The 18,388-nt window shown below is 49.7% G+C and overlaps 1 protein-coding gene across 1 annotated transcript in view; it reads left to right on the forward strand.

Annotated features, from left to right (window-relative positions):
• UNC45A (unc-45 myosin chaperone A) overlaps positions 1-15,535 on the forward strand; it is a 17,089-nt gene extending 1,554 nt beyond the window's left edge. The window contains exons 5-20 of the mRNA XM_007945148.2: positions 3,300-3,392; positions 3,848-4,015; positions 5,608-5,776; positions 6,075-6,245; positions 7,016-7,187; positions 10,033-10,333; positions 11,125-11,219; positions 11,486-11,627; positions 12,014-12,154; positions 12,341-12,468; positions 12,663-12,729; positions 13,343-13,456; positions 13,676-13,791; positions 14,824-14,941; positions 15,027-15,182; positions 15,278-15,535. Coding sequence (XP_007943339.1) covers positions 3,300-3,392; positions 3,848-4,015; positions 5,608-5,776; positions 6,075-6,245; positions 7,016-7,187; positions 10,033-10,333; positions 11,125-11,219; positions 11,486-11,627; positions 12,014-12,154; positions 12,341-12,468; positions 12,663-12,729; positions 13,343-13,456; positions 13,676-13,791; positions 14,824-14,941; positions 15,027-15,182; positions 15,278-15,535 — 2,409 coding nt within the window. The remainder of the gene's footprint in view (positions 1-3,299; positions 3,393-3,847; positions 4,016-5,607; positions 5,777-6,074; positions 6,246-7,015; positions 7,188-10,032; positions 10,334-11,124; positions 11,220-11,485; positions 11,628-12,013; positions 12,155-12,340; positions 12,469-12,662; positions 12,730-13,342; positions 13,457-13,675; positions 13,792-14,823; positions 14,942-15,026; positions 15,183-15,277) is intronic.
• The last annotated feature ends 2,853 nt before the right edge of the window (positions 15,536-18,388 follow it).

An 18,388-nucleotide genomic window follows, 5' to 3' on the forward strand; every position in this document is an offset into this window, starting at 1 on the left:
GAAGGAAGGTTGGGCAATCCTACTTCTGTAGTGATACTGCCTCGGAAACCCAAGGAGGGGTCGCTATGAGTCGGGGCCGACTGGACGGCAAACAACAACAACAACAACAGAGGAGGTATGAATTGGTATAGCTCCTTTGGAAGGTGCTTTAGCATCTATTAAAATTCAAAATGAGCATATCTCTGCTGTCTGTCCTAGAGAAACTTTGCTTATGTGTACATGTCGGCATGTGCCTGTTTATTCTAGCCTTGTTTGAAGTAATGAAAAATTGGAACTTGCCTAAATGCCCAACAACAGGGGAATGGCCTTACGACAGACTCCTGTGTTAGCTAGAATAGGTGGATCCACATGTATGGCTGATACTTGTTGAATTGAAAAAAAAAAAAAAAAGGATACAATGAAACATGCAATATACCATGCATGTTAAAATGCTTTGCCACATACACACCCAAAAGAGTACTATGATTTTTCTGTGAGTGTACTTGGATATGTAAATATGAAGAAAACACTTTTTTTTCTAAACTTTTTATTGTGGGAAAAAAAAAAATTTAGGTGAAAGTTTACAGACCAGTTTGGTTTTCTATTTGGTAATTCATACATATTTTATTCCATGACATTGATTGCTGTCTCCACAATGTAACAGCACTCTTCCCACTTCCTCCCTATTTCCCATTTTCATTTATCTTTCTTTTGTATCCTTTCTTTCCTTCTGAGTTTTATCCTTGGCAAATATTGCGCTTTTGGTACTATGGCTAACCTTACAGGCCTGTCTAAGGAGCTCTGGTGGCACAGGCCTAAGGCATTTGACTACTAACCAGAAGGTTAGGGGTTCATATCCACCAGCCACTCTGCTGAAAGATGGGGCAATCTACTTGCGTATAGATTTACCACCTTGGAAACCCAATGGAGGTCTCTGTGAGTGGGATTCAACTCAATGGCAGTGTTTTGTGGGTTCTTTTTTTATATATAGGCCTGTTGTTTGTCAGGAAGTTGTGTCAAGGAGGTGAGTTCAGTTCTAGGCTTGAAAAGTGTCTTAAGGGTCATAGTCTCAGGGGTTCCACCAGTTTCTCTCAGACCAGTGGGCATGGTCATTTTTATGATTTTTGAATTTTGTTCCACATTTTTCTCCCACTGTATCCAGGACCTCTGTTGAGATCCCTTTTATAGTAGTCAGCAGTGGTAGCCAGGCACCATCTAGTTCTGTTCACAGGGTTGTGGAGGCTAGGGTTCACATGGTCCATTAGTCCTTTGGACTAGTTGTTGCCTTGTATCTTTGATTTTCTTCACTCTTCTTTGCTCCAAATGGGGAGAGACCAATAATTGCACCTTAGATGGCTGCTCACAAGCTTTTTTATTTATTTATTTTTATTTTTAATTTTCTTATTGTGATTTGGGTGAAAATTTACAGAGCAAATTCACTTTCCATACAGCAGTTCACATACACTTTGTCTCATGACATTGACCACAATTTCCCACAATGCAACAGCTCCCCTCCCACTTCCTCCCAATAGTTACCTCTTCCCTGTGTCCATCCCTCCATGCACTCCTGCCCCCTGAGCTGTTTCCTGTGTATAAGCAGCCCTTCTTTCTCCTATGATTGTTCTTTTCAAGGAATGTATCTACCTCAGGTAAATGTTCAACTCATATGCCTGTTTTTTATTTGGCTGGAAGCTACAGCTGTGGGTTCAGTTCCAGACCTGAAGGGCAGCTAGAGGCCATAGTCTCAGTGGTTCTACCAGGCTCTGTCAGACCAGCAAACTTTGTCCTCCCCTTTTTTTTCCTCCAAATGATTTTGAGTTTTGTCCACATTGTTCTCCCTCTCTATCCAGGATCTCCTACATAGATCCCCTTCCAAGTAGTTTACGGTGGTAGCCAGGCACCATCTAGTTCTTCTGGTCTCATAGTCATATAGGCTGCAGATCGGATGGTGTACCAGTCACTAGGACTAATTGTTTCCATGAATTTTTAGTTTTCTTCATTCTTCTTTGGTCTGGAAGATAAGAGACCCATCATTACATATAGATTTCTGCTTGTAAGCTTTTAAGATCCCAGTCACTACTTGCCAAAGTAGGAGGTGGAACAATGTTTTATGTAGTATGTTATGCCAGTTGAGCTTGATGTCCCCTACAACTATGGTCCCAAGCCCACAGGTTCAACTACTTGGTTCCTCTGGGTAGCTGGCTATGCTCACAAGCTTTTAAGACCCCAGTCGCTACTCACCAAAGTAAGATGTAGAGTATTGTCTTTGTGGACTATGTTATGCAGTTGACATTGATGTCTCCGAAGACTGTGGTCCTGAAAGAAAAAAACTTTGTAAAGATATACATCAAAATGATAACTATAATCCTTGGGGAAAGGAGTGAGATTGAGAGGGCTTTTCAAAGGAGGCTTTTCCTCAGTGTTTTTTTCTTTTTTATGAAGAGACAGTATTTGGATAGTGCATGCAGTTAAAAGTTCATTTAGAAGAAAGAAATCTAAAAACCACTGTGAGCTATCACCAAGTTTGAATTGTCCAGATAATTTGCTGTTAAAATGCTGACACAGTGAAGGCAAGTGATACATGGCAAACACCTTATTAAAAGGTTGAGACCTAGGAAAACAAGTTGTTTTCCTCTCAGCACCAGCTCTGATTGGCAGTGGCTGCCTAGGGCCTTGCCTCAGGAAGGATTAGGAAAGGAGTCTTCTGGGCTTAGAAAGAGACATGCAGTAACTGATTAGTCATGTCTGCCATGGATGCAAGAGGGGAGGGGTTGACACATGTGCTAGGCATATGCCCTCCATGCCCAGAACCCTGGGGAAGGGAATGGGCCTAGGATGATGGTCTTGCCAGTCCACACTATTTGAAAAACTGCCAGAGGGCATTTCTGAAGCTAAAGGGAGTGTTTGCAACTCTCTGACAGCCTGCTTGCTCCCTTCAGGAGGTATAGATCTGAGTTTAGTGTCACACATGATATACTCATGCTGCCACACATAGATGATACCTGGGGAGTGGGTTGCCTTGTTGCTAACTGGACACTTCCCCTTCCGGATGGCACTGCCTTCAGCATCAGCCCTGCCCCTGCTGCCCAAGCGGGAAGTAGCTCAGAGAAGAAAACAGCATACGGAAAGTTTGGGAGGAGCTGTTGGGCAAGTCTTTTCCTGCCCAGGGCAGCTTTGTGCCATCCCTGAACCCAGTCATCCTCACTGTGCCTCCAGAGACAGGAGCCAGGCCCTGGGAGGAGCCAGAGAGAACAAACAGGGAATGTGTTGTCTCTGCCTAAAATGGGTGATTTCTTCTACGCTTTGTTGGTTTGTCACAGGTACGATACATGTCTTCAACGGATGCCAAAGTGGAACAGATGTTTCAGATATTATTGGACCCAGAAGAGAAAGGCACTGAGAAAAAGCAAAAGGTATAAGCCCTGGACTAGCTAGCGGGGGCTGGACTCCCACCAGCACTGTCTGTCCAGAACACCCTCCCTGTTTGTTGATGTTGCCCCAGATGCCCCTGCTGGCCTGATAGGGAGCCCTGAGGGCCAGAGGCCTTACTGTGAACCAGGGAGAATGAACTAATGTTGATAGAGCACCTTGTAGCCAGGCCCTGTGCTAGCTGGGGGCACAGAGGTGATGAGGCACCTTCAGGCTCTACTGGGGACTCAAGACCCCATTTACTATAACCATCAACCCTGAGAAGAAGCTCTTCCTTCCACTTACGCTTGAGGAGACTAAAGTTCAGAGAGCTTCAACTTATGGCTAAGGTCACTCAGCTGCTGAGTAGACGCAATGAAGTCCAAAGCTCAGGGCCTCAGCTTGCCCTATCCCTACTGTGTTTAGTGCTTAGGTTATGTTATGTGCTTTCTTAACACAGGCTTCTCAGAACCTGGTGGTCCTAGCCCGGGAGGATGCTGGAGCTGAGAAGATCTTTCGGAGCAATGGAGTCCAGCTCTTGCAACGACTGCTGGATGCGGGCGAGACCGACCTCATGCTGGCGGCTCTGCGCACGTTGGTTGGCATTTGCTCTGAGCACCAATCTCGGGTAGGTGGGTAGAGTTTACTGCTTCTGTCAGTCTTTCCATCCATCCATCCATCCATTCATTTAGCTTTCATTTTATTACTATAAAAAGTACTTAAAGCAGTGTATTCATTTCCTAGGGCTGTTGTAACAGTACCATTACCTGGGTGGTCTAAAACAATGGGAATTTATTATCTCATGGTTCTGGAGGCCAGAAGTCCAAATTCAGAGTGTCAGCAGGGCCACGCTGCCTCTGAAGACTCTGAGGGAAGATCCTTTCTTTTCTCTCCCAACTCTGGTAGCCAGAGCCGTTTCTGGGCTTATGGCAACACCACTCCAGTCTCTGGCCTTCGTCTTCTCTCTGTGTCTCTCCCCTTTTATAAGGACACTAGTCACATTGGATTAGGGCCTACCCTATTCCTGTGTGACTTCATGTTAACTAATAACATCTTCAAAGGCTGCTTCCAAACAAAGTCACATGCACAGATAACAGTAGTTAGGACTTCAACATATCTTTTTTGGGTATGTGGTTCAACCCATAACAACAGATGTTGTTTTACAAGAGAGGAAAAAGGAAAATGGCACAAAAGACCAACGTGGTTTGGGACAAGTGAGGCCAGACACTGCCCTTTAACACCCGAGGACTTGCTTCTTGTGGACTGCCTGCAGCCAGTTCCCAAAGGGACCCATCAACTCATCATGTCCCTGTGATAAAAAACATGTTCTTGCTCTGAAGATCAGACTGGTTCTTCCCCTAGAGGGTGTCCCACAGCAAGAGGTGTGGTCAACGATATCACCCATAGCATCTTTACCTTTGAGATAGTGGCCAGATACATAGGACTTGACCTTGAAATGGTTCCCAGCATAGACTGAGGATTTCCCACTGTAAGACAGTTCAGGAAGAACAGCCCTGTTCCTGGGGCCACTGTGGTAAACTCCAAAACCACAGCTCTTGCCTGAGCTGGCTTGACCCAGAGGACAGGGACTTGATCTCTTGATCACTCCTAGAGGAGCCCACAGTGTCTAGAGCAGGGGTGAATCTGTGAAGTATTCCATGAAAATTCTCCAGGCCAAGCTTAGGCTATGTTGTTGGGTCTCCCAGGGCTAAGAATGATAAAACCCATGTAGACCCATCTCCCTTCTTCAGCTTTCCTGTCCATCCCAGTGTGAACTAGAATACACCCAACATAGAAATGAGATGGAAAAGCTTTGCAGGCTCATTTGATACATGTCTGTATCCATAGTGTGTGGACAGGACCTCGGGATTGGGACTGGGGTGGTGTCCTTGGCCTGATAGACAGCTTTGTCTACATTTTTGTGTTTCCTTCCTGGGGAGACAGGAGCCAGAGCAGCTGTTCTCAGGGCCATAATAATCTGTGTCTTCTCTGATGATTGAGGAGAGGTAGTGGTGGGCTTTTTTGGGCTGTTTTCTTTAGGATGCCTTTCCTCCAAGCCCCAGGGGCATACCCTCAGACAAGCCTGCTTTGTTTTCTCCTGGAGTGGGTCCTTCCACCTAAGTATTTTCTCACCTGCAGGCCATACTCTCAGACTCATAGTTAGAAATCTTTATGGCTGCCCTTGCCAACAGATGGTTTCTGTCCATTCTCCCACTCCAGACAGTGGCCACCCTGAGCATGCTGGGAACTCGGCGTGTGGTCTCCATCCTAGGCGTGGAAAACCAGGCCGTGTCCCTGGCAGCCTGCCACTTGCTGCAGGTTATGTTTGATGCTCTCAAGGAAGGCGTTAAGAAAGGCTTCCGAGGGAAAGAAGGTGCCATCATCGTGGGTGAGTGGAAGCAGGTCTGTGTTCCTTGGGACATTGCCATCGTGGAAGGGGTGGGCCTGACCAGCCAGGCCAGCTCTTTTGGGACCAGGCTTGCAGCTGCAACTTGCTCAGCAATGTGTCTTGGTGTTTTACTCTGGATTCTAAACAGCCAGGGGGTCTGAGGTGAAGGCTGGAGCCGAGCCCAGCACCCAGGATGCAGGTGTCCCCTTCCCTGTGTCTCCCTGGCCTGTTGGGGTACTTTCAGGGTCAGACCAGGGCTGGGCCACTATGGAGCCCACTGATGTCTTCTTGTTGGCAGATCCCGCCCGTGAGCTGAAGATCCTCATCAGTAACCTCCTGGAGCTACTGACTGAGGTGGGGGTCTCAGGCCAAGGCCGAGACAATGCCCTGACCCTTTTGATTAAAGTGGTGCCCCGGAAATCTCCTAAGGACCCCAACAATAGCCTCACCCTCTGGGTTATTGACCAAGGTATGTGACACAGTTCAAAAAAAAGGAGAGAAACTGAACGTATGTTGGTTGGGTGGCTGGGGCCTGCTTATCCCCGGGAGTTAAGAAGAGTCACGATTATACCCAGACATGTGTCTGTGTTGATGTGCCCCCTGTGGCCTGTGTTGTCCCTGTGGGAACTCAGAGTTAGACCTTTCATCCCCATGTGTGCACGTATGTACACACATCCCGCCTGCAAGCAGGCTAACAGAGCTTATTCCTGAGTAAGGGAGGCTAAACTAGCTTTTTGTACCTGAAATTTCTTTCCTTGAACATGTGTTACTTCTATACTCAGGAAACAAAGTCTAACATATAAATCCAATTTTTTCTTCTAAAAGATAAAGGAAACCTTTGCTAAAGGCCTTGCATGGGCATATCTGTTAAGTACTTCCTGTACCTCATCTTTTGTTTCCCCAATAATCCTGTGAGGTGTGGGTATGATTTTCCTCTTTAATTTTATAATGAGAAACTTCAGAGCCCCTGAGCATCGGGCCCCAGTGTAGAGCAAAGATGTAGTCCTCACTTCTGGGTCCTTCCCTGACACCACAGCTGTGGATCACAGCTGCTACCATAAGTAGCAGATCAGCCACTAAACTCTCTGCATCTGCCTTCACACGGTTGTCTGGACTTCATAACTCCCTTATCTCTGAGAAAGATGGTCCTATTTGTCTGTGCATCTCCCACAAAACCTCTTCCCTTTACCTGTAGGGATCGAAACTAGTGTTTTCCAGGCTAAATAGGTATCTTTTCAGGTCTTAAAAAGATTCTGCAGGTGGGAGGCTCTGTGCAGGACCCTCCGGGGCAGCTCACGGTCACCGCGAACAGCCGTATGAGTGCCTCCGTCCTTCTCAGCAAGCTCTTTGATGACCTCAAGTGTGATGCTGAGAGGGAGAATTTCCACCGGCTCTGTGAAAACTACATCAAGTAAGGGAGTCTCCCTATCTCCCATTGCCAGGGGTCCAACAAAAAGTTCTGATTCTTTTGAGGAGGGATAGCAACAGGGAGAATACCCTTGGAGAGGACAGGCAAGGGATAGGTTAAGTGGTCCTGTACAGAGGGGATGGGGGCATCATCGGGGGGTGTTGTCATCTGATCTCTAATTTCACAAGCAGGGAGGATCAAGATTCACATCAACAGCCCAGGCTGATTCCTATGAGGTGGAGGTCAGACATGCCACCAACCTCCAACCTTTCTATCAGTTCTGACATCAACCATCCATCCCCGGCACTCTCTTCTCTACTGGGCTCTATAATTCGTAGTGCTAGCCACACAGAACTCACATACAATACTCATGATTATGAGCTTTATTAGGAAAATAACATGTTATGATTTAGAATCAGAAACAAGTCAGGATACGGTTCTTCAGTCAAGACAGTCCCTTTTCAGCCATGCTGCAGGCAGGCTTCTCTCAGGTCTTGGCTTCTTGGCCCTGTAGCCCCTTGGCCTCTCCCCTGCTTGGGGAAGTGTTACAAAGCTCTTTTAGCTCTGCCAGTAGGTGCCTAGGGCAGCACCTCACTCTGCCAGCAAGCCTCCTACGCAAAAGCACTGCAAAAAGGGCAAGGAGGCCACATGTTCTGACCTCCTCTAATCCCACAAGAGGAAGGCAGAATCACCATCAGTAGCGTAAGGCCTATTACTGCAAGGCCAGACATGCTGCCTCCCTCCAGCCCTTTTACCAACCATTCCTCCCAAAGCACCCACCACCTCTCTCCTGGGTTCGATAATTCGCTGCAGTGGCCACACAGAGCTCACAGATTATGGGGTTTATTAGGGAAGCACCACAGGCTACAATTCGAGTTCAGGAAAAATGCTCAGTCTCTCTCCCAGCCCACCGTCCCTCAGCCAACAGTCTTTCACAGTCTCTTTCCCAGCAGTGCTGGTCCCTCGGTGTCTCACTCAGCAATGCGTGTCTCTTTCCCAGCAACACGTGTCTTAGGAGCACGTGTCTCTTTCAGCAGCACGTCTTCCTCAACCAGCAGTCAGAGAGAGTTCTGCCTCTAGGAGGCCTCCCTTTGAGCTTGGCAGAGTGGCCAAACTAGCCAGTCATAGCATCAGAACTCTAAGCATGTGAGAGAGAGTGGGAACCTCCTAGAACATTGTATTGTGCCACGCCCAACAGAAATACTCCAGGTGGACAACTTCAGCAATCAGGAGCTCCTCAGTTGCTCATAGAAAATCCCACCTTGGAGTTTACAAAGACTTATGGGTAGAAAAGCCACACTAAGTAATTTACTACACCACAAGCACTCAGCTTTCTTGCTTGGTGGACTGTGAAGCCCACTGCTCTACCTTGTACTGGTCTCTAGGTTCTGTTGCCTCTGCTGCTGCCTTCTCTGTCGCTGCTTGTTGCCATCTCAGCACAGGAATTGTGGGTCCAAGGATGCATTCCACTCCTAGCTCTTCTTTCTTGAAGGGAGGGCTCATTTTAAGCCTACTGAATGGCAAAACTGACCAATCCCCATGTTATGGTTCCGTATACTGTATTTGCATTATTCCACCCACACAAGGGTGCCATGTACCTTATTTACATTACTAGTCATGTGGTAGGCCACAAGCACCTCACGTTTGCATAGTCCTGCCCAGTCATCTGTTAGGAGTTGCCAAAGGTGCAGGGAGGCCACAACTTCTCACTTCCTCTAACCCCAAAAGAAAGATAGAATCACCATCAGTAACCCAAGGCCTATTCCTGCAAGGGCAGACATGCTGCCTCCCTCCAGCCCTTTCACCAACCCTGGCACCAGCTGTTCCTCCTGCAACACCTACCACCTCTGCTGGGTTCAGTAATTCGCTGCAGTGGCCACACAGAACTCACAGATTATGGGGTTTATTAAGGAAACAACAGGCTACAATTCAAGTCCAGGAACACGCTCAGTCACTCTCAGCCAGCCGTCTCTCAGTCTTTCTCCCAGCAGTGCGTGTCTCTCTCTTGTGTCTCTCCCAGCAGCGAGAGACTCCTTTTGCCTCCAGGAGGGCTCCTTTTGGGCCTGGCAGGGTGGCCAAACTAACCAGTGCCAACATCCGAATTCTATACATCTGAGAGAGAGAGAGAGCTTTCCAGAAGATTGCTTCGTGCCACTCTCAACAGAAATACCCCAGGTGGATAATTTTAACAATCAGGAGCTACTCAGTTGCTCATGGCAAATTCCACCATGAAGTTTACCAAGACTTATGGCTAGAAAAGCCAGATTATGTAATTTACTACACTGCAGGAGTCCAAAAACAATGGCTAAAAGAGCCATATTAATTCATTCAGTGCACTGCATGCAGGTCCTGAGCCCCCTTCTTTCAAAGTGACTTCAGCTGGAGAAGTTTTTTCTCAAATCAGTTTTCTGATAACAGATGTCCTCAAGCATATAGTATGTTTACTAAGCCCTTACTATGTATATGTGCTGACACAGCAAGGAACCAGGATAGTCCTTACCTTTGAGGAGCTTACAGTTTGGGGGAAGACCAATGATAAACACATTGTGAAATAAACAGAACGATTTTGGAGCAGAGTAAGTTCAGGAAAAGAAACGAGCAGGGTAACATGAATAAGTGAGTGGGGCACCATGTGAGATAGTGTGACAGTATGAGCGAAAGCTCGGATAAAGAAAATTAGCCACTGTTGCGTGGGTGGAATGTTCTAGTCCTTTCCTGTGGGCAGCTTTCCTTACTGTTTCTACTAGTACAGTGCAGGTGCTTGGCTAGTAGAGGGGGAGGAAAAGGGAGGCAGGGTCATCCTTTTAAGCTGGTCTTGGCATGACAGATATCACCCTGTGCCTCTCAGGAGCTGGTTTGAGGGCCAAGGGCTGGCTGGGAAGCTGCGGGCCATCCAGACAGTGTCCTGCCTCCTGCAGGGCCCAAGTGAGGCCGGCAACCGAGCCCTGGAGCTGAGTGGAGTCATGGAGAGCATGATCTCCTTGTGTGCCTCAGAGCAGGAAGAAGAGCAGCTGGTGGCCGTGGAGGCCTTGATCCATGCGGCCGGCAAGGCCAAGCGGGCATCCTTCATCACTGCTAATGGTGTCTCGCTGCTGAAGGACCTATACAAGCGCAGTGAGAAGGACAGCATCCGCATCCGGGCTCTGGTGGTAGGACAGGGCTGGGACTGGCAAGCAGGCAGCATTCAGGGGTGCCAACCTGGCTGGTGTCTCAGGGTGTGGCACCAGCAGACACTAGGGGACTATTTGGGCTACTTAGGGCCCTTTTGACACCAGAAGCCTGAGGCCTGGTCCTATCTACCACAGGGCTTACAGTCGATTCAGGAGATGAGCCATGTGGAGGGGACAGTAGGTAGTCATCTCCCAGCAGCTCGGGGAGGCATTGGGAGGAGCTCCTATAGGAGATGATGATGGAATTTGGAAGATGCAGCTGGACTGTGTAGACAGGCTGGGCCTGCAAGGGACATGCAGGTGTCTCCAGGAGCCGGTGGTTTGGGTATTGCCTGGGTGACCCTCTCTGATTGCACTGCAGCCATGCACCTTGAGGTAGCTGGTCTCCTCTTTAGGTTTAGTCCTATACTTCTCCATCCCATGAAGATTCTGGCCTTGGCTAAAGCACCTGTCTTCTCCCCACACAAGAATTAGTTCCACTTGGCAAAGAGCTCTTTTGTACCAACACACAAAGGAATGGAGCAAATCCCAGGTCAAGATGAGTGCATGTTGGGAAGGGCTGGGGCCCAGGACAGTCCAGTGGCCAGTGTGTTGGTCTCTATCAGTATCAGGTCATGTGGCCACCTTGACAGGTGATTTTACTGCCAAATCCTTTGTATGGTAGCCTGGTAGGCCAGGAGGCAGAGTGCCAGGGAGGGAAGCCATGGTGGGTAAGGAGAAGCCCTGCCTTGACCCCAGGCCCAGCAGCTGATTCTTGCCTTCTTCCTCAGGGGCTCTGTAAGCTCGGCTCTGCCGGTGGGACAGACTTTAGCATGAAGCAGTTTGCTGAAGGCTCCACTCTCAAACTGGCCAACCAGTGTCGGAAGTGAGTTTGGGGTTTCTGTGGCTTCCCACCTGCCTGGTAGACCCAAAGAGAGGAGGGTCTAGGTGGGGGCACCTCCTGTGACTCCTCTGCCCTGCTCTCTGGCTTAGGCAGGGGCTGCTTTCCTTCAGGCAGATCCTCCTGGATCCTAGCATGTGAACTACTTCCATATGTTGAGAGGATGCTCAAACCCTTGGCTTTGCTTTCTTGGTCCTAGTGTTCCTCTTCTCACCCCGTTCTGACAGTCACCCCTTTTCCCACGTCCCCAGGTGGCTATGCAATGACCAGATTGATGCGGGCACTCGGCGCTGGGCAGTGGAGGGTCTGGCTTATCTCACCTTTGATGCTGATGTGAAGGAAGAGTTTGTGGAGGACGGGGCTGCTCTAAAGGCACTGTTCCAGCTCAGCAAGGTAGCTCTGGGGGCCCCCCTGGTCAAGCTGGGCACTGTCTGGGAGTAGAGCTTACTAGGGCTTTTTCGGCAGGTCTTGACCAATGGCTCTTGTGACTTTTTCCTAGAAATCTCAGGGAGATGGGCAGGTAGCTCGGGTGGCCACTCAGTGTTGCATGGGATCAACAGTGTCAGAAACCATGATCTCAGAATTGGGAAGGTCCCATTTGTGAGCTCCCAAATTCCAAGGCCAGGCTGGGGCCTGGGAAGGTTCCCAGATTCATTCTGCTGCCCACGTGGTCCAGCTGGGGATAGAACTGGGTGCCTGAGCCTTGGCAGCATTTGTCCCAGTGCTGCAGGGTCCTCTGACCTCTGGAACAGAACTGAATGCCTCTCTCCTCCTGGCAGTCTGAGGAGAGGTCAGTGCTCTTTGCAGTGGCCTCCGCATTAGTGAACTGCACCAACAGCTATGACTATGAGGAGCCTGACCCCAAGATGGTGGAGCTGGCCAAGTATGCCAAGCAGCATGTGCCTGAGCAGCACCCCAAGGTAAGGGACCGCTAGAAGGGGCTTGGGGGTTCCCTGGCATTGGGACCCTTTGACCATTTGCTGCACCAAAGCAGAAAACCCGCTCATTTAAGTGGGTGTCTATCCCTTTGTTTTGCCTGTTTGTTTCCATGGTCATGAATTTGTGCTGTGAGGAGGGTTTCTCTGCTAAGATGCCTCCTTCCCCAGGACAAACCGAGCTTTGTACGGGCTCGGGTGAAGAAGCTGCTGGCAGCGGGGGTGGTGTCGGCCATGACGTGTATGGTGAAGACCGAGAGCCCTGTGCTGACAAATTCCTGCAGGGAGCTGCTGTCCAGGTGAGCTTCCTGGGGCAGAATAGGCCTTTCCCAACTCCTAGGCCTTGGGCTACTGGTCGTGGTATCGGTGAGAGGAGATCCTCTTGGGTCAAAGAGAACCTCCTGCATGGCCACCTCCCCCTGCTGAGCAGAAGAAGAGTGTCTGCCTGCCAGGGCCTGGGTCCAGCCCACCCACCACTGCCTTCTCCCTACAGGGTCTTCCTGGCTTTAGTGGAAGAGGTGGCAGACCGGGGCACTGTGGTTGCTCAGGGAGGAGGGAAGGTAAGCTGGTTCCAAACCAAAATCCAAACCTACTGCCATCAAGTCGATTCTGATTCATAGCGACCTCCATCGGGTTTCTGAGGCAGTAAATCTTTACGGTAGTAGATCGCCCCATCTTCCTTCTGAGGAGTGGCTGGTGGGTTTGAATGGCCAACATTCTAGTTAGTAGTCAGATGCCTTAGGCATTGTACCAAAGGTGGAGTCATTAGCCCATAAAACATGACTCAGGGGCTGCTATGCCAACCACTGATGCTGGTTGTAGGATGGAAATGCATTATTAACTACCAGCAAGGATGTCTTCCTGCTGAGTGAAGGATGTTGAACTGGGCTGGCTTCTAGAGTCCCTTGCACTTTGTGCCTCATAAAGCCCTGAGCTCTCTTCCTTTTCCCTTGTTGATTTCCTCCATGGCCCAGCACCCAGTACCATCCATGTCTAGCCCTTACTGTATGTTTTAGGTAGTGTCTGGGGCACTTGATGAGAACTCAGGTAAAGAGGGACTGAGTAGGGAGTATGGCCAAGCTTAGGGAGGAAGAAGGGTGAGGACGGCACAGTCAGGGCCTCGGGGCTTGTGCTCCCAGGCACATCCTGCACCCTGACCACTTGCTTCTATAGGCTTTGATCCCGCTGGCCCTGGAAGGCACTGACGTGGGGCAGTTAAAAGCAGCCCAGGCTCTTGCTAAGCTCACCATCACCTCCAATCCAGAAATGACCTTTCCTGGTGAGCGGGTATGTGCCTTCCTGCCCCAACCCTGACCTCACCTCACCCCCTCCCTAGGCCCTAATGCCTCTGGCCAGGGCTGTGGCTCTTCCTTCAGATGAGCAGGAAGTAGCAGCTTTGCTGAACCCTGGGCTGGGGAGTGCAGCACTCTCAGGGGGTAGGTGCCACCCTGCAGGGTTTGTGGGCACTGAGGGCGAGCAGCCCTGACAGATGGGTGCATGTCACAGATCTATGAGGTGGTGCGGCCCCTTGTCTCCTTGTTGCACCTCAACTGCTCAGGCCTGCAGAACTTCGAGGCGCTCATGGCCCTTACGAACCTAGCAGGGATCAACGAGAGGCTCCGGTGAGGCCCCTCAGGATGTGGGACCTGGGCAGGGAAATCAACATTTCTGTTATCCCTGGTAGAGTCCTTGACAGTTTAGAAAGCACTCCTTGATCATTGGCTTATTTGAGCCTCACAGTGAATCCTCTGCATTATACAAGAAAACAGGCTAAGAGAGGCTTGACTTGTACAGTGTCTGCTGAGAGGCAGTACAGCGCTTGGGGACAGAGTGCAGATTCTAGAGTCAGATGGCGTGGGTTCAAATCCTAACCTCACTGGTCACTAGTTGTTACCTCAAGCAAGGTACTTAACCTATCCTTGCATTAACTTCCTCCTCTGAAAAGGGGATGATTATAGTATTTACCAATGAGAAACCAAAAACAAAACCAAATTCACTGCCATGGAGTCGATTCTGACTCATAGCAACCCATTTTAGGTTTCCGAGGTGGTATCTCTATGGAAATAGATTGTCCCATCTTCCTTCCATGGAGCGGCTGGTGGGTTTGAACTGCCAACCTTCTGGTTAGCAGTCAAATGCTTAGGCACTATGCCACCAGAGCTTCTTTACTAGTGAGAAGTAACATATGAAATTTCTTCATACACATTCCTGACGCCTAGCACTATGCCAGTTTTTATTAGCTATTATTCCTGATTGTGATGTGGGCACATTACTCATCACTCGGCTTCATTTTTCTCTTCTGTAAAATAGTATGATAATCACACTTGCACCTGTACCCTAGGGTTGGAGTGAGGATTAAGTGAGATAAACAAGTGCCTGGGTCAGGGTAAGTGCTCAAATGTTAAGTATCAGCATCACCATCACCATACCACCACCTAGGTCTCCTAACTCCTAGTTTACAGCATTTTCCATTGTCCCATGTCATCTCCTAGGCCTACTTAGAAGGCTGGAAACCACTAGTCCATACCTAGTGGGAGAGGACTCTGACCTTAGACAATGTCAAGAGTTGGGGATGTTGAGGGGTGGGCAGTGGGCGCAGAGGCTCTGATGATGCTGGTTCTCCCTTCTCTCCCTCTGCCCCACTGGCCCTGTAGACAGAAGATCCTAAAGGAGAAAGCCGTGCCCATGATTGAGGGCTACATGTTTGAGGAGCATGAGATGATCCGCCGGGCAGCCACAGAGTGCATGTGTAACTTGGCCATGTGCAAGGAGGTAAGGGCTGGCCCAGGGCAGTCATAGCAGGCCAGATGCAGAGTGCCCTGGCCTGACTCGGTCCACCTACCTCATCTGGCCACAGGTACAGGACCTGTTTGTCGCTGAGGGCAATGACCGGCTGAAGCTGCTGGTGCTGTACAGTGGAGAGGGTGATGAGCTGCTGCAGCGGGCGGCCGCTGGGGGCCTGGCCATGCTCACCTCCCTGCAGCCCTCGCTATGCAGCCGAATCCCACAAGTGGTCAGTGCCTCTTCTGATGGTGGGGGAGGGCTAGGCCAGGAACTCCCAGTATCTTGGTGCTGCTTGATGGCCACACCCTGTCCTGTGTCCTGCAGACCACACACTGGCTGGAGATCCTGCAGGCCCTGCTTCTGAGCCCCAACCAGGAGCTGCAGCACCGGGGTGCCGTGGTGGTGCTCAACATGGTGGAGGCTTCAAAGGAGATCGCCAGCACCCTGATGGAAACTGAGGTGCTGGAGATCCTGTCAGTGCTGGCCAAGGGCCAGGAGGGCCCTGTCACAAGGGCGGCTGCGGCATGCCTGGGGAAAGCAGTAGAATACGGGCTTATCAAACCCAACCAGGATGAAGAGTGAGGGGTAGCCTCTGTGTCCAAAACTCAGGCACACTGAACTTGCACACCCCAGCTATCACAGCACTGGGAGCAAAGATAGAAGGAGCTTTGGCTGGTGGGGGCTGGGATGCCAGACACTCTTGCCTGTGTTCCCCAGCTGCCCTTTGCTGTCCTCTTCTCTGAGTCAGGAGTCACGTTCAGCCTCATAGCCCTGCTCTGCCGCACGGCCTCCAGCTTCACACAGCAGGGCCGTTTACTCTACTACTGTACACAGCTGGGAATGGGGCAGGTATATCCCAGTTTGGCCTGGGAATCCCCAGGCATTGGAAAAGGTACCTCATGTAGCCGCATCAGCTGTAAGCATCCCCTGAGCCTGCTAGCAGGCCTGCCTTGACCTTCTAATAAAAGTGTGTGGATTTCAAATGTGTGCCCTGTCCCTGGGCAGGGAGGGCTGGCTGTGGGGTGGAGTGTGGAGAGCAGGAGGTGGGTACAGGTGAGGGCATCATGGAGCTTCACAGCAGAAGCAGAACCACTGCTATGGAAGGTATCCAGTGGATTCTCTGCCACTAGGCATTCTGAATCATCTCAATCCTGTTGGAGGGAAAAGGGGTAAGCATAGGAAAATAGTAAGTAAAACACTATTCAGTGGAAGTGGAGACTGAAGGCTTTTTAGAATGGAGACTTGCCTCTGTGCTGGCCCTTCACTACTTTTGACTTTGTATTTTGAGTTTAGTGACCTTCATTCCGGCTGTTTTGACATTTTGAGCCCATGTGGTGCCGGGCAGTCTCTTAGAGAAAAACAGTAGGTGAGCTCTCCTGCAGCTGAGCCATTTGGAAGAAAGCCTGGGCTCTGTCAGGCTGCCACACTTGCCCCATACGGACCATCACCAGAGCCTGTTTCCGCTACCGCTATAAGCTCATTGGCTGGACAGAGATGAGTGAGAGGTCCTGAGCCAGTGGAAGATAAAGCCAGTTGAGTGCTACTAGTTCTGTTTCCTGTTTGAATATCCGTCCTGATTGCCTAATGAACTCCCAGTCTGAGGGTAATTGAGCTGCTATTGTCCCAGATTTGAGAGAATGTCGAAGACCACCGTGTCAGGGGTAGCTCTTCGCCCACCCTTTAGCTCGGGTCTTAATGTGTTCCTCACGGGGTTTTAATGCGACCTGTAATACCGGTTGAACCGAGCTCCGTGGTCCCATAAGTACCTGCGGAGACGGGCAGCCGGTCCAGCTTCTGCCTTGGGCCCAAGCCCACCGGAGGTTTCGCCCCATTCCACTGTCAAGGCCGCTGCGGCCCAGCGTAGGCCCCCGGACCTTATTCTGTTGAGCTGGAATTGTAAAGCCCACGATCGAGGCTTGAAGCAAAAAGGTGAGTACAGCGCTGAGGCCGCTACGCCCGCCCCCAGAGATGACGTTACCACTCTTGCCAACGATTGGCCTGGGGGAGGCTGCTGCAGCCAATGGCCCGCCTCGCCCTGGGCGCGCCCATTCGATTTTTTTTTTTTTTTTTCCTTTTTCCAAGTTCTTGTTATCCTGAGTGCTGGTGCGGCCGACAAATTTCTGAGGCGGCCAGAGGCTCTATACCCCGACGTTTCCTCGAGGTTACCCACCGGAAGGACCTATTTGAGGAGGTGGAGGGCACAGGGTCAGGATCAAGGTCAGAGACTCCACTGGGTTGGGAGTGAACGTGTAAGTTATTAGGAGCCCAGGCTGAGGTCCAGAAGCCTTGGTCGCAGCCAGGATCTAGCTTCAAAGGCTTGAAAATGCCTTTGAAATTCCCATGAAACCGAACATGGTGTTTAGAAAAAGTGGTGTTGCTTTATAACACCAGATGTGTCTGTGTCCCCATTTAAGAGTAAGCTCCATGAGGCAGACATCTGTCCTTACTGGCCCTGAGTATGGGGTTGTTAAAACAATAAATGACTTTATAAGGACCTGTTGCAGTTTATATAAACCAGTTACCATCCAGTTGGTTCCAATTCATGAAGACCCCAGATGTGTTAGAGCAGAACTGTCTCCAAAGGGCTTTCAATGGCTTTTTTATTTGTATTATTGTGATTTGGGTGAATGTTCACAGAACGAATTGATTTTCCATACAGCAGTTTATACATATTTCGTTTCATGACATTGACTGCAATTCCCCACAATGTAACAGCTCCCTACTCACCTTTTTCCTGTAGTTACCTCTTCCCTGTGTCCTTCTTTCCTATGCATTCCTGACCCCTGAGCTATCTCTCTGTGTAAATACTGCCCTTCTGTTCCCTCATGATTGAGGGAACTCTAAGGAGTAGATGTAAATGTAAATGTTCATCCTATATGCCTGTCAATTGTTTGGCTGGAAGCCACAGGAATGAGTTCAGTTCCAGACCTAGTAAGGGGCCATAGTCTCGGGGATCTCACCAGGCTATATGAGACCCAATAAGCCTGGTCTTTTTTATGATTCTGAGTTTTGTTCCACATCGTTCTCCCTCCCACTCTATCCAGGATCTCCTGCACTGATCCCTTTCCAAGGTATGGACAGTGTTAGCTGGTCACCATCTAGTCTCATCATTCAATGGCTGCTTTTTTTTTTTTTTCTTTTAAATATGATTTGGGTGAAAGTTGATAGAGCAAATTTGTCTTCCATACAGCAGTTTACATACACTTTGTCTCATGACATTGACTGTAATCTCCCACAATGTAACAGCTCTCCTCCCACTTCCTCCCCATAGCCACTTGTTCCCTGTGTCCTTCCCTCCCATGCACTCTTGCCTCCCAGGCTATCTCCCTATGCATACACAGCCCTTCTATTCTCCCATGATTGATCTCTCCGAGGAGTGTATCTACCTAATGTAAATGTTCAGCTCATATGCCTGTCTTTTGTTTGGCTGGAAGC

This window comes from Orycteropus afer, unplaced genomic scaffold (assembly GCF_000298275.1).
Source record: "Orycteropus afer afer isolate SDZICR_OR568_19922 unplaced genomic scaffold, OryAfe1.0 scaffold00132, whole genome shotgun sequence".
Lineage (NCBI taxonomy): Eukaryota > Metazoa > Chordata > Mammalia > Tubulidentata > Orycteropodidae > Orycteropus > Orycteropus afer.